Raw genomic sequence first — 21,097 nt, forward strand, 5'->3', positions numbered from 1 at the left:
AAATTATGTGCATTTTACCATAAACGTTTTTTAAAATTACAATCCTTAAAGAGTGATAGTGTAAACACTTGACTTTCTTTTCTGTAGTAGATAAGTAGAGCTCAATCTTTTGGGAACAGCTAGGAGGTGGTGACCACTCCTGACTTCCCTGGGCAGAAAGCAGAGGACACTCCAACTGATTGTGAGGAAGCACAAGCTCCCAGCTCTGTACCCATGCACTGTTCCCACGGCTCCTTTGAAGTGATGATCCATCTAAAATCGTATGGTGTCGGTGTGGAGGGACACACTCACATCTGAAGTGCGCACGTACAGCAGCCTGGCAATGGAGCTGGCGGTGTATGTCAGGCAGTGCTGCCAAGAAAATGGTGAGTCTGTCACAAAGAACGAGAAATTGCAGGCCATTGTCTGTTGCTGTCATATGTATTTTTTAACGCCAGGAAAAAAATAATTCCACCAATTAATTCTATTTGTGGGAACTATGGGAGCTGATGTTTTTCTTTGCATTTGACCTAAGTCACTCTCACTCAAAACATGGCCCCATCTTTGTTCTATCCTGGCTCATGGGGGCCACTTGGTCAGTACTTGTCTAAGGAATGAATGAATGGAAGGTTGTGATACAAGTGACTTAAGTTATTCACACAGTTGCATTCCTTTATCTGTGCCACCGCACCTGCTCGGTTCCTACATCAGGAATTTTGAGCAGCCAACATCTGATCCTTGAGTCTGTTCCTATAGCTTATCTCAGATACGAGAAATGTAATCTGATGAGGGTATTCTAGAAAAGTCTGTTAGTTAACAGAACAAAACAGCTCAGGCTGACAGCTGAAGACATGATACAAACATAGGTCCTGTTGACTGGAGTTGTCCAAAGCACTCCAAAGCCAACGAGACACCCACAGCAGGACAAACTTGGGAGAAAAGGTATGTGAGGATGTGGGAAGAGAAACACAGTCACACCAGTCTGACTACTCTTCTTTCTATAGGGCCAGAGTAAAGATATCTAAATAATCTTTGATTATTATTTTGTTTACCCTCAACTTACAAAATCAAATTTTCTTAATTGTCTCAGGATTGTTAGAAACTGGGCATGATGTGCGACACCAGTCTCTCTCTAGGATTAGGCAGGCAGAATACCTGGTTAACTATGACTGCCCCAAGTAAGGGCAGTGTGCCAGGCAGAGATGAATTTTAACGAGGAGTGTAGGCCCTGACTCTGCAGACGGCTCCCAGTTGCCACAGATGGGGCAATGCAAACTAGACATACAGGGGCTGACAGAACGGGGGTCCGAGGCTGGTTCTGGAGATCTGCCTACCCTGTCTGCCCCCATCCCTGTCTCGCCTGCTCCTGCACCTCAGGAAGTGGCAGGGAGAGGTGGGATGCAGGAGGCCCCGTGCCTGGGGAGGCAGAGGCCCCTCGGGGTATGCTCACTGGTGCTGATGTGAGCAGACTTGGCACCAGCAGGGCCCACCTGGCTGGCTGGGCACCAGCAGTGAGCCTCGAAGCGGCAACCCCAGCTTCGCGGCCCCTCTCCCCCAGGCACGTGGCAGCTCCCCAGCACCACAGCCCATCAAGTCTCAGGGTTCGGGGGCTCATGATTTGGGTTTTTAATGAGCTCCCTTTCTAGGCCTCCACGGAGAATAAAATCATTCCACATTCTTTAAACGAAACTTCTGAGCTGTAAAAATAACACAAAAACATTCTTTATTGAGAGTATTTGCTTTAAAAAGAATGTTTTGTGAAAAATGATTCATTCCTGCTCCCAATCAGCAAAACTATATTTAAGCATATCCAAAATCTCATGAAACTAGTTTTCAGGTGGATGTTGTCTTCGTCCATTTAGCCTACACCTTCCAACATTCATCTCCTTCTTCTGTTCACCCAACTCGGGGGGTCAACTCCACCATCTCCCAGAAGATCCATGAAGACGAGGTAATAACAGATTAACACGTACACAGCAGCAGTGATTCTCGGCTGGGGGGAGTTTGGCCTCCTGGGGGACACTTGGCAATGTCTGGAGACATTTTTGGTTGTTACACTTGAGGGGGTGCAGGGGCGTGGGAGGAGACAGAGTGCCACTGATATCTACTGGGCAGAGATCAGAAATGCAGCTGCTGCTGCTGCTGCTAAGTCACTTCAGTCATGTACGACTCTGTGCAACCCCAGAGATAGCAGCCCACCAGGCTCCCTCATCCCTGGGATTCTCCAGGCAAGAACACTGGAGTGGGTTGCCATTTCCTTCTCCAAGAAATGCAGCTAATCATCCTATAATGCACAGGACAGAGCCTTCACAACAAAGAATTATCCAGTCCTGAACGTCAGCAGTGCCCAGACTGAGAAATGCTGTATACATAGTGTTTACTAAGTGCCAGTACTCTAAGTATAAATTCATTTAAACCAACAGTAGGAGAGACAGACTCCTGTTTGTCATCCCCATTTTGCAGATGAGGAAACTAAGGCTCAGAGAAATGAAGTGTCTTGCCTAAGATCACATAGCTAGAAAGTACTAAGTTAAAATTGGAACCAGGGGCTCCCCTGGTGGCTCAGTAGTAAAGAATCCACCTGACAATGCAGGAGACATGGGTTTGTTCCCTGATCCAGGAAGAGTCTACAAGCCTCGGAGCAACTACGCCTATGCACCACAACTACTGAGCCTGTGTGCCCTAGAGCCTGGGAGCTGCAGCTGCTGAGCTTGTGTGCTCTAGAGCCCACGCTCTGCAACAAGAGAAGCCACTGCCAAGGAGAAGCCTGCACACTGCATCTGGAAATTAGCCCCCAGTCACCGCAACTAGAGAAAAGCGTGTGCAGCAACGAAGACCCAGCACAGCCAAAAATAAATATTAATAAATGAAATTAGGAAAAAAATCAATCCCAGTGTCACTTCCTCCAGGAAGCCTACCCTGAACACCCTAGACTTCTCAGTAGAACTGACCGCTCCCTTTGTGCAGTTGTCAATTACTCCCATAGTGTTTATTTTTAAAAATACATTACGATTTTTCTTTGCTTTCAAGTCTGTCCTTCACAGGCAGAAATCTTGAATTATTTTACTTAACTCTGCAGTCTAGCCAAGTAACTGAGCAGTCACTCAGCAAATATCAAATGAACCAAAGATGAAATATCCTTTATGGTTTGAATTCTTTCAAGATGGGGTGAGGGTGAGTCACTATCTGCAAAGAGAATCTATTCCACTGGACGCTCCCATTTTTAGAAAGTTCTTAAGCGAAGCAGAAATCAGTTTCTGCATTGCCTTGCCTCAAGGGTCTGATCGTACGCCCAGGAACACCACAGGCTCTCACTAGTCACTAAAATAGTTCTCATCACCCTCCTTATCATTTCCTTCCCCAGGCTGCACACTTCCAGCTTCTCTCCTCTTCCCATCAGACACTGTTTCCTGACCCCTCAGTCTAACAGTGTGTACTTAATTACGATGCAAACCATAATGGCAATGGACTTAAGCTGGCCACATTTGGGGAATATACACAGACTCCTGGAATGGCGCTTGGAAATACTTCAAGTCAGGGGGTCTCAAGTTCAAGTGCCCAAGGGCCCAGGCAGGTGAGATCCATGATGGAGGTAGACAGGAAGTGCTCAGCTAGAGGCAGGAGGGGCTGCAGATGGACAAAACCCGTCTGTGCCAACCACTCACCTCTGAGCTCGCTGCCATTCAGGAACTGAGGCCCAGTATCACCAGATCTTTGGATATTTTGACAAAAGCTAGAAATTTGTATTTTTATATGTTTTTAGAAACTGGAACTAATTTTTTTAAAAATTGACAACAATGTGTATGCCAGAGTAACCACACCTGGGGGTGAGGTCTGGCTGTCGGCTGTTTGTTTCTGGCCTTGGCTTTACATAAAGACGTGCTCAAGTGATTCCTAAATTTAAGTTTTTCTATTTAGTGTCACAAATGTGCACAGGTACATTGAGAGTGCTGGACATACAAGGGCAGAATTTAAATTTGAAATTAAGCTAGAACACTAGTGTTAAAAATAACTTCAAGGCATAAATCACTGTGAGGGAAAGCAGAAAAACAGGGACCTTTCTAACCAATGTCCAAAGACAAGGCATGGACTCAATTACCTGTCACCAAACTCAGCTCCAACAAGGCCTGGAACAAGCTTCGATGCTTGGCTCTCAGCTCCTTCTCCCAGGGGAAGGCTCTACACGTCGAGGGCCGCCCATATCTAAGTTTCAGGTCCAGGTAGGAATTTCGGAGGTTGCCTACAGGAAAGGGAAGCCCCAGGTACCGTTAGAGGGAAGGGCTTGCTCCCTAAATCCCTTCCTCTAAGATGAACCAGAAATAAGGCGCCAGACTTAAGCTTACTAGATATTGGTTTGGATACATCAGGGATTTGAAATTGGCTACGATGCCTCTGCCTCGAGGTCACAGATTCAAAGCCTCGTCCAAGGGAAATGTGCCAAAGTTGCTGATAGCTGTTGAATAATTCTACAGAACGAGCAGCTGGCCTCGGATGTGTCCCCAAGAGGCCAATATCTAGGCCATTTTGTTGGCAGTGTGAGTCGAGGAGCAAAGCCCAGGGACCCCAGGGAATCGAGGCAGCAGAAGACGTTAGAAAAGTCCTCCCAATGCCACCACACAGATCAGCATGCAAGACCGGCCTTCTGACTCCGGGTATCTCTCCTGAAATTACATCAGCTATCAAAATCAGTTTCTTTCCTGTTTGGGATATTACTATTCTATATATCTTCCCCCTCTCCTGACAGCATCATATTTTCTGGATGATTCAGCGGTGAAAGCGGCAGCTGGGGGACTAGTATAGCCTATTCTTAAATTAAATTGCAGAAGTGCTGCCTTTCCACACTTACCTATCATCATCTCTAATCACTTCCCAAGACCATTTTATGTGAACCTTATCAGAATGGGGTATTGTGCAAGAGGCATCTATCCCTCCATGGTCTGAAATGGGAAGTTCAGCTCTGGGGATGGTGCGATATCTTGGCGAGACTGAAATACTCAATTTGCTTTTGCTGATGGCAAAGGTCCCACAGGAATTTCTCTTCCAGAAGGAACATATGTGACTAACTGTAGTGCCACCATACCATGCAAGAAGATCTATAGCCAGAGAAATTTGTAAGTGCTAGGTCCAAGCTGGAACGTTGGAAGACGAGACGAGTTTTATAACAGGTACACCCTCCATATGAATGAAAGGATGTCCATGCAGATATGGGCAGGCATGAAAACACTCTATTTGAAATTCATTCCTTCTGTTGAAAAATCACCAGTGTCTTCCAGAATGAGTCAATTTCAAGGATTAAAACAAAATAAAACCCAGCCCCTGACAACAAAGCCATTGTTCAACATTTCTGAAAGCTAATATTCAGATATTAATGGCCCAAGACAAAAGTGCACCGATGGGGAAACATTTCTAATGATTAATTTATTTTCCAATTCATTTTTATTTTCTTAGACTGGCCTAAGATCACATTATGGATGGGAATAATACAATTTGAGGCTCAAAACACTCTCATTTATATTCTTAAACTAAATTACAGCTGCTTGAAGCTATGAGGCAGCCTTGGGTTCCTGCTGAGTGTTGGTCTTGTTGGGATCTAGGTAGAAGGCACACTTTCATTTGCATCAATCTATGTGAGGTCATATTTGTCCCCACTGATCAAGTCATAGCCTCCTGGGGAAGAAGCTTTCTCAGGCTCAGATGGTAAAGAATCCACCTGTAATGAGGGAGACCTGGGTTCGATCCCTGGGTCAGGAAGATACCCTGGAGAAGGGAATGGCAATCCACTCCGGTGTTCTTGCCTGGAGAATCCCTGGTGGGCCCCAATCCATAGGGTCGCAAAAAGTCAGACATGACTGAGTGACTAACACACTCACAGAAAGAAGCCAAATATGTTGATACAAATGCCCAGAGCTAAAACCTGCTCTCCTTAAGTTTAGTACGTACATGCTTCTTGTCTCCTGTCCCCCTGCTGCATCGCAGATGTGTACACAGACACTATTTCTTGAACTTCTGCACACCTTTCGTAATATAACTTGATTTGTTGAGAAAGTTGCTTCTCAAGGAGGGGATTGAAAATCTGCAAAAGGGCAAGAAAACGAAAGGAACAACACTGTCATCAAATGCCCGTGGATACCTACGCTCTGGGTTTCCTTCTCCCAGTGAGAGCCCCAAGTTGGCTTGTTCGTACACAGATCATCTTCTCTGGTTCTCGAAAGAAGGGTGTTACTAGGAACTGAAGGGCATGCCAGCTCTGATCGCTTCCCTCCGGCTTCTTTTTGTAGCATCTTCTCGTCTGCAGAGCTTCTTAAATGTTAGGATTTCCCAGAGACCAGATCTCCATGCTCTCTTCTTCTCCACTGCGGCATTCTATCCCCAGAGATCACATTCATCTCCCCAGAGTTCCCAAAGGGCACCAAGTCTAACCGTGATGCACCTGCTCCCTGGCAGCCCTCCTCTCCTTTTTTTCAGCTTGGAAGGCTCCTGTTCAACTTCTAAGAGTTAGATCCAAGGTCATCACTTCAGGGCTGCCTCCTTAGCAGCCCATCCACCTTCACACAAGTAGCCAAGCAGATGAGCCCACCTCAGCACTCCCAAACACCATGCTCACGTCTGAATGAAAGCATGGACCCCATTCTTTCATAACTTAACTGTTTAAGACCCAGGCAGGGAGCTCCTCAAGACCAGAGGTCTTATCTCAACTCAGTGGTTTTCAAAATGCGGGTTGTGACCCATTATCAGAGGGTCATGACATTATTTCAGTGCTTTGTAACTAGCAGTGATTTTGTTTTTTATGAAGTAGAATACAAAATATTATAGTACACTGAACACACCAAGGGTCTGTGTTCTTAGTAAAATTCTTCTTTCAGTTTTGTGTTTATACATTTATGTGTGTGTATTATGTACATGCATATATATATATATATACACACGTAGGTACTGTATATGTATGAATATGTATGTATTGCTCATGCTTTTAAAACAGATTTTTTTTTTATTGTAGATCACCTTCAAAAAAGAGTTTGGAAGTCACCACCTTAATTCATCTTGGATGCCTCAGCATCTTGTACAGAGCCTGGCACATAGTAGGTGCTTAATAAGCACTGGTTGCACAAATGAACAAAAAAATTTCATTTTTTTCCTCTTCTAGAGATTTCTCAGCAGGGGCTCTAAGATGACCCATGGGCAATAATGTGCTCCATTTTTCCTAACTGATTTTACCTAGTAACTCCTGATTTTCCCAGAACAAACTCCACAAGGTCATGAGAATGAAAAAAATTCCTTTTTCAGGTATCCAGCGATCTCCTTACCAAAGCACAAAAAGAAAACAGGGTGAAGTTTCCCATGTGGGGCCGCCCTCCTCTAGCTGTTAGCCCTGCTGGAGCTAGCCTGGAGACTTGGACAATTCAATTCCATTTGTGGGGGGGTTTTGGACTTGAGAATTCAATTCTGACTACAGGGCCCTCTGTGATCTCTGCCACCGCCATTCACCCCACCCAGTATGAGCTGAAGGCCTGTTTCTGGAGAAAGCAGTATGCAGAACCAAGAGTCTAATTTGCTGAGTGTCTCCTCTTCTGATACTTTAAATAATATCACATAAAAGAAGTTTTACCAAATAACTAAGCTTCTCTCCTTTCATTAGCTTAATCAGTGGAGAGGCAACAGCCTGATAAAAATCGACTCTATAATTAAGCTACTAGTTATTAAAACAGAGGAAGTAAACGGTTTCCATTTTATGAGTACTAAATGAACCAAACGTTAACAAAAATCTATTATCGTGTTTGCAGGGGGGAAAAGCCTCAATATTAATTATGTTTGGTGACAAAGCCGATACGAGGTCAGGCATGGATAAATCTTTTGTTTGCACTGGACTGAGTTCCATGTCCCTGAGCCACCCGCCCATCACCCATAAGCACCAGAATACGCCTTGGTCCCCTGGGCTCACCTGTGCAGGGTGCAGAGCGTGGAGGCGATAGTACTTCAGGGGTCCAAAAAACCCTTCAACGCCGGCCACGTACCTGCTCCCTCCAATAATGAAGTACCCAGAGGTGTCATTATAATGAAAATCCTCACGGAAACTAGAAAAGTACAAAGGATTAAGAAAGCTTTGAACAGATTTTTTTAAAGACCTTTTCACTGACCCTCCTTGACTTAAAACCCCAAATTTCCACAAACCCTTTACTCTGAATTCAAGAAGATGAGATGATGGTGGGGTCAGGCAGACTTGAGCTAAGATCCCATCTCTGCTATTTACCAGCTGTGTGACCTTGGATCAGTTGCTTAGCCTCTCTGAGATTGAGGTTTCTCATTAGTAAAAATGATAATTCCTGTCTTACTGGGTTGGTAAAAGGATTAGGTAGATGCAAAGACAAAACATACAGCATCTATTAATAGCTAAGTGCCTTGCCCACCATAAATATTCAATGCAAGTGAAAGAAAAAGTGGTAGTCACTCAGTCATATCCAACTCTTTGCAACCCTATGGACTGTAGCCCACCAGACTCCTCTGTCCAGGGAATTCTCCAGGCAAGAATGCTGGAATAGGTAGTCATTCCCTTCTTCAGAGAAGCTTCCTGACCCAGGGATCAAATTAGGGTCTTCTGAATTGCAGGCAGATTCTTTACTGAAAACATACAGCGTCTATTAATAGCAAAGTGCCTTGCCCACCATAAATATTTAATACATGCCAACTATTGATATTGGTGAAACTGTTTAGAATCACTGGATTTATGTGTAATTGCTAATCTTAAATAGAAATATTTTACTGTAAAAGAAAAAAAGAAAATTTGTTGAGTAGACAGAAGGTGAATGTGAGAAAAATTAAAACACACCCTATTAGATAAGAACCAAGGTCAAATTCAGAGTTTGGAGAAGGAGGCCATAGCAAGGTCAAAGGGCTTGGCCAAAGATAAGAGGTCAGCACAGATGACGTGTTGGAAGTCCACTTTGTCTTGAAAGACTCAGAGGATCAGGAAGGAAAATGGAAGAGGAAAATGGGTTGACATGAATAAAATGTACAAAGCTGTTCTTGGCAGCATTGCTTACATCCACCAAAGACTGGAAAAGTCCAGGTGTCTGTCAGTGAGGACTGGTACCCACACCATTCAATGGGTCTTAAGCACGAGCTCTTTCATCACATAGTTTAAAAAAGAACAAAAAGCTCTGGAGAAATATCTAAAATACACTGTTAAGTGAAAAAGATAAAAATGTAAGGGCAGAGCAATACATATACATTTTATCCAAGGAAGAGAAGAGTGGATTTTTTTGTATCTGCATTTACAAAAACTCTGGAGAGAGATATATATATAAGAAACTAATAAAAGTATTTTCCCCTGGCATGAGGGTTAAGGGATGGAGTGGATGGGGGCAGAGATAGAAGCAAAACATCTAACTATAGACCTTTGCACATAGTTTTGGCTTTTCTACCATGTGCATTTACTACCAATTGAGAAAGTAAAATAGGTGTGGGTGGACAAGGTGCTGTAGGAGCACATGTGAACAGCAAGAGGGGGTCAAGATAGGCATCAAGTGAGAAGCCAGGCAGAGATGAAAGAGCCAGGGAGTGCAGAGGGCAGATGGCAGCAGAAGGGAAGGGCACAGCTCATCAGGCAGGCTGCCAGGAGCAAGGGGCCAGGGTGAAGCAGATGGGACAGAGCGGCCACCAGTGGTTGGGGCAGAAGCCAGGCAACCTGGGGTCATTCCAGGAGAGAGGAAGGGCTGACTGTCAGCCAGAAACCCGACCCTGAGCAGGTACTCCTGGCTGGAAGGAAGACACAAAGGTGAAGAAATGGGCACTGACATCATCACCCTATGGCGGCCAGAGGGAACACTTAGAAATCAGCTTTCTGCAAAGGCAACCAATGAGGAAAAAAAAAATGCTTTTTGCCTGCTGTTTCTTTTTCCAGAATCTTAGGCTTGAAGGGCCCGGGGAAGATGATGATCTCTTCTTCTTCTTTTTAAAGGCAGGACCACAAAGTTATTATCTCTGAGAGTGGCGAATTGATTCTGCTTCTTAAGACCTTTGAAAGATTTGAACACTCCAACTACCCTCATGAGGAGGTAATACCAGCACTTGGTGGACACGAAGCAACACTTTTGAAGTAGAAGCTCTCATGACAGAACTCTGCTTAACCAACTCACCAGCTCACCTCGTGGCCAGTCCTCAACATAATGGATACTAGCCAGCTGAGGTTACTCTCTGGATCCCTCGTATTCTCATTTTTAAATGAGGACAATATTAGTACCTATCTACAGGTGGCACTAGTGGTAAAGAATGCCAGTGCAGGAGCCATAAGAGGTGTGGGTTCAATGTTGGGTCAGGAAGATCCCCTGGAGGAAGGCATGGCAACCCACACAGTATTCTTACCTGGAGAATCCCCATGGACACAGGAGCCTGGCGGGCCACAGTCCATAGGGTCGCGCAGAGTTGGATATGACTGAAGTGACTTGGCATGCACACACACACACGGTCACTGGGAGAAATCAGCACTTAAACAAAGCATTTATAATGATGCCTGGCACATAGTAGGCACCATAACTGTTAACTACAGTTATTATTATTAACTTAGTCCACCCTACTACTTTTGCTGCCATTTGTTGAGTTGTATGTTTACCAAGAGTAAGATGTGAAAAAGTGATAGTCGCTCAGTCATGTCTGACTCTGGGACCCCATGAACTGTAGCCCACGAGGCCCCTCTGTCCATGGGGTTTCCCAGCCAAGAAAACTGGAGTGGGTTGCTGTTTCCTCCCCCAGGGATCAAACCCTTGTCTCTCACACTGCAAGCAGATCAAACTCTTGTCTCCTTGTTCCTGACCCATGGATCCAACCCTTGTTTCCTGCACTGCAAGCAGATTCTTAACCGTCCAAGCCAACAGGGAAGTCCCTCACTCACTTTCACTTTTTTCGTGCTTACTAAGAATAAGATGTGTTTGTTCCCAAACCTGTTTGGTCATTGTAACCCTACAATGTAATTAAATCTTACGTAATCCTGAAAGCATAGAAAAGAAAGAGATGTTCATTCTTTAAAAATTAAGTTGAATATTTTGGGTAGACTCAGTAAAGAATGGTTACTAAAAAAGCTCTTATGGAATTAGGACAGCTGGAAAAGGCTGGGAAAAGAAACTGAAGAAATCTTGATGAATTTTGGGCTTCAGTGGTTTCACAAGTGTCTTTGTTTTCTTTCCATTTGGAAGAAACAGAAATTGGGTACCATTTATGCCAGAAAGATCACAAGAAACTCCAATCAGTAGATCCATACTCAAAGGCAAGGCTGTAACTAGAAAGACTGGCAAATGAATGTACATATCCATTGTTTCAATTAAAATAAAATGCTTATCGAATATTTGTATGGATTTTTGCTTTAACTGAATTCTCAATTAATCAATAAATTACTTTGTCCCTATGGTACTAGCTTGTAATTTTTTGTCATTATTATAATACAACTAATAGATCCTTTCAGTTCCATCTCTCTCCATTTTTCTTCTCTAACATTCTCAGTGGCTGCATCAAGATTGTAAGAAATTCCTTGCACTGTGCATTGTTTGATGGTCATCAATTTTGCTGACATAAAAGCTGAGCTAGATGGTTTGAAAGCCCAAGCCTGTCCCTTCTGCACGCACGCATCGGACAGACTGGCAAGCTATCTCTACTCTTATCTGGACATAGGAGAATGCTCTGGTTTATTACTGTGAAGGACCCGGCAGTGGGAAAGGATTGCCTCCGTTGTTAAACTGGCTTCGCTCAAATCTAGGGAACAGCTTTGGCTCGAGGGTTCTGTAGCAGGGGAACTTAGAGCCTCAAATGAGCCTCTTACTCCTTAAAGTAATTGTCATCTTAAGTGTCACTTCCTCAAGACCTGGTCTAAATTCTGGCCCCTTTGTGGTCCTCTGAAGCCAAAAACCTCCTTATTTCCTTCCCTGCATTTATCACAATTTGGAATTTTAAATTTATTTGTGAATATATTTGTTTATAATCTGTCTTCCCCACGCTAGAATTTTTAGCTCCACGAAGGCAGGGATGGATTGTATTCTTGCTCATTGTTTTATTCCCAGTGTCCAGCACTGTGTCAGGCATGCAGTAAACGTGTTGGATGAATGAATATATCCTGGATGGATAAATGGATGGATGAATGAATTCAACAGCAGACAGCTCTGCGATTGTCACTGCAGCCTTTCATGCAGTGCAGCACTGTACTTCTCAGCACTTAATTACTGATCTTCCTACACCGCTTTTGTAGGGTAACAGCTATCATTATGTTTAGATTATGAGAACAAATAAAAGGAGGATTAAGAGACTTTCCTTGAAACACCTATAAACACCTGAAATATTTGAGGCGTAGTATACTGACTTGGCCCATTCTGAAATCTCTCTGGTGAATGAGATTTCAAAAATATCTAACCACAGGAATCCCAGGTGGGCCAAGATTAACTCTTAAGTTGTTCCATTGATGGTGGTGGTAGTGGGGGTACTCCAGGAGTATAGGATGAGCAGCTGAGATGGTGGTGAGGGGCAGTCTTGGGCCTGGATACTGCCAGTATCCCCAGGTAAGGAACCATGTCAAAGCTTTCACTGGGATGTTGAGTTGGTATGTACCTGAACATCAGTCTTGAACTCTGGAATCCTATATGATCATACTGGTTCTGTCTTTACTTAAAATGTTGTTATTTTTTGAATGTTCCTAGTGGTCCAGTACGGAGAAGGCAATGGCACCCCACTCCAGTACTCTTGCCTGGAAAATCCTATGGACGGAGGAGCCTGGTAGGCTGCAGTCCATGGGGTCTCTAAGAGTCGGACATGACTGAGCGACTTCACTTTCACGCATTGGCGAAGGAAATGGCAACCCACTCCAGTATTCTTGCCTGGAGAATCCCAGGGACAGTGGAGCCTGATGGGCTGCCGTCTATGGGGTCGCACAGAGTCGGACACAACTGAAGCGACTTAGCAGCAGCAGCAGCAGCAGTGGTCCAGTGGCTAAGACTCTGAATTTCCACCGTGGAGGGCCTGGGGTCAGTCCCTGGTCGGGGACCTAGATCTCACATGTAGCAACTAAAAAGATCCCACGTGCCACAACTAAGACTCAGCACAGCCAAATAAACACAAACAAATATTAAAGAAAAATTTGTTACTTTGTGCATCAAGGATTCTTTACATTAATCCTGATTTTTAAAACACTGTGTTAAATGTTATTTATTATGAAGATTGTTGAATTGAATTGTGCCCCCTGTAAAAAGCATATGTTGAATCTGAACCCCCAGTATGGATAGGACCTTATTTGGATATAGGGTCATTACAGATATAGTTAGCTAAAATGAGATCATGCTAGAATAGGGTGGACTTTAATCCAGTGTGACTGGTAAACCTTAGAAAAAGGGGAAATTTGGACAAAGACAGACACGCAGGGAAAATGTCATGTGAGGACTGGAGTTATGCTGCCACAAGCCAAGGAACTATTAGAAGCTGGAGAGAAGCTTAGAACAGCTCTTTCCCTAGAGCCTGCAGAGAGAGCGTGGCTCTGCCAACACCTAGATCTTGGCCTTCCAACCTCTAGAAGTGAGAGGCAATACATTTCTCTTGCTTAAAGAGGTGATGCTAGAGGTAAAGAACCCTCCTGCCAATGCAGGAGACATAAGAGACGCAGGTTCCATCCCTGAGTTGGGAAGATCCCCTGGAGGAGGCCATGGCAACCCACTCCAGGATTCTTGCCTGGAGAATCCCATGGACAGAGGAGCCTGGTGGGCTATAGTCCAGGGGGTCACAAAGAGTCAGAAATTACTGAAGTGGCTCTTTGGGCTCGGCGGCAGAAGCAAGATGACGAAGGGAATGTCATTGTTTGGAAAGCGTCGGAATAAGATGCACACGCTGTGCCGCCGCTGTGGCTCTAAGGCCTACCACCTTCAGAAGTCGACCTGTGGCAAGTGTGGCTACCCTGCCAAGTGAAAGAGAAAGTATAATTGGAGTGCTAAAGCTAAAAGACGAAATACCACTGGGACTGGTCGAATGAGGCACCTAAAATTTGTATACCGCAGATTCAGGCATGGATTCCGTGAAGGAACAACATCTAAACCCAAGCGAGCGGCTGTTGCAGCATCCAGTTCATCTTAAGGATTTCAATGATTAGTCGCACAATAAATATTCTGGCTTTTAAAATTAAAAAAAAAAAAAGAAATGACTGAAGTGACTTGGGACAAGTCATTCAGTTTGTGGCACTGTGTTCTGGCAGCCTTGGCAAAAAATATAATCACTAAGTTTTGGGGGGCTTGCTTAAATTTTATGTGGAAGGTGCCCTTCTCGCCTTACCCTGGTCCTAGCACTGGATCTTACTGTGATTCACTCCACTCGTGTCAGAAGCTACATTTTTGCGGATTTAAGAAGAAAGGAAGCCCTGACACAGAAAGAAAAAAAAGAAAAGCTTATGAAATTCAACTGGTTGTCCAAAGTGTCTGAGGTTGGAGATGGGTGTCAGGGGAGAAAGGGCAGGTATTATTTTAGACTTTATATCCTGAAATGCAAACCCTTAGTTTCTGGGTCAGGACTTCCCTGGTGGTCCAGTGGTTGAGAATCCAAATGCCAACGCAAAGGACACAGGTTTGCTCCCAGGTCCAGGAAGATTCCACACGCCACAGGCAACCGTGCACCGCAGCTTTTGAGCCCGTGCATCCTAGAGCCTGTATTCCATAGCAGGAGTGGCCACCGAGGTGAGAAGGCCGGGCGCTGCAACTAGAGAGGAGCCCCCGCTCGCCGTAACATGAGAAAGTCCACGCAGCCACGAGGACCCAGCACAGCCAAAAATAAATAAAGAAATTGTACAAAACATTTCGGGGGCAGAAGAGGGCACTGGAAGATATTTCCAAAGGGGCCACGCATCATTTGTTTCTCCAGAGTAAACTCCCTGCCCTTCCTATTCTCAAAGTCTTCATAGCAGAGCCCGTGGTCACCCATTATATAACAAAACTCCTATCTGTTGAATTCTTCCTGACCGGTCTAAATCTACCTGGTGCCCTTGAGATTTCTGTTCTGTCCTAAGATCTTGGCTTCTGTGCTTCAATACTGCCATCCAGTAGCCCCTGACTTTCTCTTTGTAAGCTAAGGAATACCACTGCTTTAGCCTCTCTCAGTTCAGCTCAGTTCAGTTCAGTCGCTCAGTCGTGTCCAACTCTGCACCCTATGAATCACGGCACGCCAGACCTCCCTGTCCATACCATCTCCCGGAGTTCACTCAGACTCATGTCCATCGAGTCAGCGATGCCATCCTATCCTCTGTCGTCCCCTTCTCCTCCTGCCCCCAATCCCTCCCAGCATCAGAGTCTTTTCCAATGAGTCAACTCTTCGCATCAGGTGGCCAAAGTACTGGACTTTCAGCTTTAACATCAGTCCTTCCAAAGAAATCCCAGGGTTGATCTCCTTCAGAATGGACTGGTTGGATCTCCTTGCAGTCCAAGGGACTCTCAAGAGTCTTCTCCAACACCACAGTTCAAAAGCATCAATTCTTCGGCACTCAGCCTTCTTCACAGTCCAACTCTCACATCCATACATGATCACAGGAAAAACCATAGCCTTGACTAGACGGACTTTAGTCGGCAAAGTGATGTCTCTGCTTTTGAATATACTATCTAGGTTGGTCATAACTTTTCTTCCAAGGAGTAAGCATCTTTTAATTTCATGGCTGCAGTCACCATCTGCAGTGATTTTGGAGCCCAAAAAAATAAAGTCTGACACTGTTTCCATCCATTAATCTGGTCATGGACATAAGAATTGTTGTATGTGCCCAGGTCCTGACATAGTTGTTTGATTTAAATGTAAAGAGAAATAGTGGGGGAGGAAAGCAGACTGTGTGCTCCCTACTCTGCTGACATCACCCCTCTTTGCTTTCTTTCCTTTAGTAATTGGTTTCCAAGAAAATCTGGACTGCTCAGGGACTCTGAGTGAACAGAGCCTGTTTGGAAAGACAGTTTTATGCTTGGTGTTGTGAGATGACTACAAGATGAAGGAATCAACCAATTTGCCACCCACCAGCCAAAGTACCCAACAGTCCTGATTTTCTTTTTCCTTTTGGCCACATAGCACAGCATGCGGGATTTTAATTCCCAGATGAAGGACTGATTCTGTGCCCAGTGCAGAGGAAGTCCAGAGGCCTAACCACTGGAGTGCCAGGGAATTCCTCTGGTAAGTTTTTAAAAATTATACCTTCAAAGCTACTAATTTGTGTTTCTGTTTTATACACACACACACACACACATACACACATACAGGGGCTTCCCAGGTGGCTCAGTGGTAAAGAATCCGCCTGCCAAGGCAGGAGACATAGGTTCAATCTCTGGATTGGGGGAAGATCCCATGAAGGAGGGCATGGCAACCCATTCCAGTATTCTTGCCTGAAAAATCCCATGGACAAAGGAGCCTGGTGGGCTACAGTCCATGGGGTCACAAAAGAGTTGGACATGACTGAGCAACTGAACAAACTATTTCTGTCTCCAGATTTCACTGTAAATTCTTCCTTGCATGACACCATAATGAGGTATCCTGAGTTCCTAAAGAACTCATGCACCATGGTTCTACCACTCTAAAACCCACTCTTAATCAGGGATGCAGAAGCAAGTTAAAACTATGACATACAAGGAAAAAGACCCAATTCTCAGTTTCTTTAACTCTTGTAGAGAATGATTATATCAAGATGAAAAGTTAGCCCAATATCAATAGTTACATACATTTCAAATTTAGATTATAAACATAAATATGAAGGCTGTCTGCTTTTATGTTTTACACTAAGTCAAAGTTATCAACTCCTCCCAGTAAGCAACATTAATACTTTGATTTGTTTGCTAGAATCCTTTGTAAACGATAATTTTCAAAGAACACAAATTATGCAGTGCTATAAGAGGAAGAATTTACAATGAGATCTGGAGACAGAACTAGTTTCTCTCGCTTGGGAAAAAACAAAAAGAAGGTTGTGGGGAAAACAAGGAGAGTTTGTGGGCATTTAAAAAAGAGAAAAAAAAAAAGGTACAAAGATTAACTTCAAGGCAGACTAGTTACCATTCGTGCTTGGAAAAGCTGAATCGGATGGGGTAGGAATAACATTAGGGTGCAGGGCTAACACAGGAAGGTTCCTTTAGCCCTCATCCAGAAAATTTTGACACAAATGAAAAGCCACACTTACCTAATGGTCTGATTATGGTAGTCTTTCAAATCCTGCCCAGTGCTGGTGGTTACTACTATCTATGTTGGGAGAGATACACAAGGATTAGTAATGCCTCCAGACCCCACACCATAAATACAGTCCTGGGGATGAGTTACCCATAAAATATGCTTCATAGTCTTTTGTTTGATCAGTTTCTGCAAAAATCAAAATAGTAGTTTACCAACACTGTGTATATTTTGAGACTTAAGAAATTTAATTTCTCCAAATGACTTGAGATGAGAAAAATATCTATAACGTAGGTTTCCCCCAGGGGGTTGCAGACACTTCTAAACTTTGAGTCAAAAGATTCTTTTGGTGAATTTGTGCTTGAAAGCTTGTTGCATAGAAAGACAAAGAAAGGTGTAAGATACTTCCCCAGCACTAAGAATCGTCACCATCACTTCAGTGGTGACAATGTTTTCATCGTGAGTGTTGTTGGCTGTCATGCATTCTTCTCGTGGCTGGACTACAACATAAACCCTTAAGGTTAGAGGGCTCTTTGACTCCCCAGTGCTACCACAGAGCAAGTGTTCAGAAAACACATTCTGGCTTAACTAGATTCTCAAAGATGTAGCTCCAACACCATGTCTCTGAAAGAAAAGCTAACCCAGAAAAAGCAGTCTAATTCAGCCATAGACACTGTGTTGTTTCAGAGAAAAAAATGACTCAGACCAATCGTCTTTCTAAACCAACCATTTACTTTAGGCCAATGTGTCCATTTAGTCAAAGTAATGAATACAGTGGTCTTACCACAGAGCTGGATTTTGTGTAGAAAAACAGTGAGTATTATTTTGGAACCTAGGGGTATCAAGGAGAGCAGATGGGATGCAAAGATAAAAGGGCATTTGGTGAATGTCTACTAAAAAAAAAAAAATCTAGCTTTTTTTTTCTTTCAACTCCATCTGGTCTTCCTAACTCTTCTCTCCTGCTTTACCCAATCATGTACTCTGCCATTAGTTAAAGGGTTACTTTGATTTACTCCTCTGTTTAAAAAACTTCAATGACACCATGCTGCATGGCAAGAAGAAATTGGAAGTGAGCATCCAATGATGGGCTAAAATATCCCCTCTGTTTCTCCATTTAAACTCTGTCCCCCATCTGTAGGAACCTTCTTTAGGAAACCTTCCCTGAGCATCCCAGCATGAAGTTGGATGTCTCTCTTCTGCGAATGCATATGAATCATTTGGCAATTAGGCTCACCCCTTACCTGCTCTATGTGACTTCCATAAATAGTCTCTAAGCTCCTTGATCATAGTGCCTGGCATACAGCAGGTATAAAATAAGATCTGTGATTTGCTCTGATGATTTGATACCTAAGTGATATGAGGCACTGAGCTGACCTTAAGAGAAAGCAGCAACCAAGCTATAATGCCATCATAATCTTCATGCAAATGAGACACTAAAACTCAGACCGCAGCAATGTCACCTAACAACATTAAGGAAAAAAATACAAAAAATGCCAGCTAATATCTTACAGACTCTCCTCAGTTAAGCTACAAGGACTGACCCAATTTCTCTTCTCTTCAGAAAAAGGACATGTGATAAACCTAACCACCAAGGGAAGTCTGTGTATTCTCTAACACAGAAGACAAACAAAACGTCTTTTCCAGTTTCATTTTCAGAAAATCACCAATCAGCAAGAGAAGCTGATAAGAAAGTAACCAGAAAAAAGGCAGTACACCAATATCATATATAACAACATAAAGGAATGGAATTATCTTCAATAATAACAAGAGATTTGCCATAATCCATAAAATCTGTGTTATAAGTGCTTGAAACTGCTATACGCAGTGTTTCATAGTACAAAGTGGATAAAGAACGTCCACCTCACCAGAATTATCACTCAGGTTTGTTGGTTATTATGTGTTTAATGTCAAACACAAGCAATTGTTTTCACTGCCAAAAACAGTCAAACCATTTCTTGGCTGAGCTAACCAATAAATTTCCTATAAAAAAGTTGTAGATTTGATAACACTATATAAATATGCCAAGGCTGTTTTACCATTTATCTCTTCAAAGCCTATTTTGCTAGGAAAAAAGGCTTGAATTGCTCAGATAATTGTGGTTATATAGCTAGATGTATTATTCATTCACAATATAGTCGGAAAAAGCACTTTAAAAGTTAATTAAATGGGATAGGATGCTTATGATTTAAGATTCCAACTATAAAATTTTTATTTAAAAAAAGTGTTATGGTTGTAAAAGTTTATCAGCTACCACAAATTTGTTTTTGCAGATTTCTTAGCTCCCTGACTTTACAGCAATGCTTAAAGTTAAGTGACGGTGCTGATATGATTCATGATGGAACATGCTCTTGGTACCTGGCCACCATGAAAAGAGATATCCAGGCGAAACCACTCCTTCAAAGGTATGGTGAATTTCGTTTTTACAGCAAGGTCTTCTCCTTTGACAAGATGCATTTGAATATGCAAGTAGCCTAAAGGGAAAACAAAAGTTTGTGAAAATGACAAAGTATAGTTAGAAGTGAAGGAAGTGGCTATATCTTTTCAAGGATTTTCCAAAAAAGCTATGACTAGATCACATTCCTTCTTCCTTTAAATAAAAGCAAAATGAAACAAAACAACAAAAAACACCTAGGTACATTCATCTGTATTAAAAATGTTTGTTTTAAGCTTCCAGAAAAAGTTGAACTTGAAGTCCATACTTGGAAACCATCGTTCCTCCTGCATGGCCGCAACGACAACATTCCTTATTCTAGACAGACATATCGTCCAAAAGACAGAGCTTAAGAAAACCACACCGTTGTTCTAAAGATTCTATTTCATGCTTACCCTCTTCAGTGAGAAATATAGAAGGTGTGCCGTACATCTCATTAGAGTCAACAAAGTACAGAATCCCACAGAGACTGGCCTTGCAATAATGGAGTAAATAAAGCCACAGTGAAACAGTAAACCTGCAAGAGTGAGGAGAAAAAAAATTCTGCAGATTGATACCATCTGAGAACAGGTAATTATAGTTAACAATGACCAAGTAAATTGCTTTTTTTCCATTGAAGGGATGAATTTGCCTTCGTGCTCATCATGGGAGATCCACTTGCAAAGCTTGATTTTAGAAACAAAGGAGGTAGTTATAGTAACTGCGAAAGACAGGAGTTAAGCATCACTGTACAAAACTAGCAGACATTGTACCTTGCACCAAAAACTATTCCTATGCCTTTTTGAGAATCACACGGACCTGCCATTTGAATACTTGATTAAGGCTGATAAAGCCAAAAACAGACTAAAAATCTGGGTTTTGATAAGAAGCTATTCTAATTTCAATGATTAAAAAAAAAGACATAATTAGGGCTTTTTGAGCAATTTCACTTCTTTCAAAGATAAAAGCCCTAAGGCAGAAACATGTCATAATCTGCAAATGGCATTGCAATATGTTAATAGGACCCAGAAATACTATTTTAACGCACACATGAGGTTGTTTGGTATCACAGTTCTGGCTGACCGATATGGAGCAACTACTCTAATTGTTCCATTTTTGGATAAGGGCTATTTTAGTTGAAAAAAAATACACTGTCCATCTGTGATTTGCCAAGTGAGGATAAAATAACAGTAGTCAACTTCAAGAGGAAATATTTTAGCCAAGCTTTGTGATCCACAAATCATTCAACAAATATTTGCTGTTTGAACACTTGCTTGACGTTACACATTGTGCTAGTGACCAGCAGTTTAAAGATGAGCTGAGAGCAATTGTGTTTTGTGAGTAAAACATGAATCAAGGTCAAAACCAATACAGAGAATGCTCTCCATTTCCCCAAAAACCAATTCACAGTTTGGGTTAAAGTGGCAGCAGCTCCAGATTCTTTGGGGATTCATCCCAACAAGACCTTAGTATATTAGAATATTCTGGGCTTTATAATCTGGCCTCCAAATCAGTGTAAGATATACAAACAGATGGTGCCACACAGCTCCCTTCTGACCCACCCAGCTGAGC

General features: G+C 43.0%; 1 protein-coding gene and 1 pseudogene across 1 annotated transcript in view; one reads left to right on the forward strand and one right to left on the reverse strand.

Moving 5' to 3' along the window:
• Positions 1–21,097, reverse strand: part of SEL1L3 (SEL1L family member 3) — a 109,978-nt gene that overhangs the window by 57,642 nt on the left and 31,239 nt on the right. The window contains exons 4-9 of the mRNA XM_018049349.1: positions 19,942–20,063; positions 19,471–19,586; positions 17,129–17,187; positions 7,919–8,051; positions 5,920–6,052; positions 4,079–4,219 (exon numbers count right to left, since the gene is read on the reverse strand). Of these exons, the coding sequence (XP_017904838.1) occupies positions 4,079–4,219; positions 5,920–6,052; positions 7,919–8,051; positions 17,129–17,187; positions 19,471–19,586; positions 19,942–20,063 (704 nt within the window). The remainder of the gene's footprint in view (positions 1–4,078; positions 4,220–5,919; positions 6,053–7,918; positions 8,052–17,128; positions 17,188–19,470; positions 19,587–19,941; positions 20,064–21,097) is intronic.
• On the forward strand, positions 13,757–14,133 carry LOC102183775 (annotated as a pseudogene).

Source organism: Capra hircus, chromosome 6 (assembly GCF_001704415.2).
Source record: "Capra hircus breed San Clemente chromosome 6, ASM170441v1, whole genome shotgun sequence".
NCBI lineage: Eukaryota > Metazoa > Chordata > Mammalia > Artiodactyla > Bovidae > Capra > Capra hircus.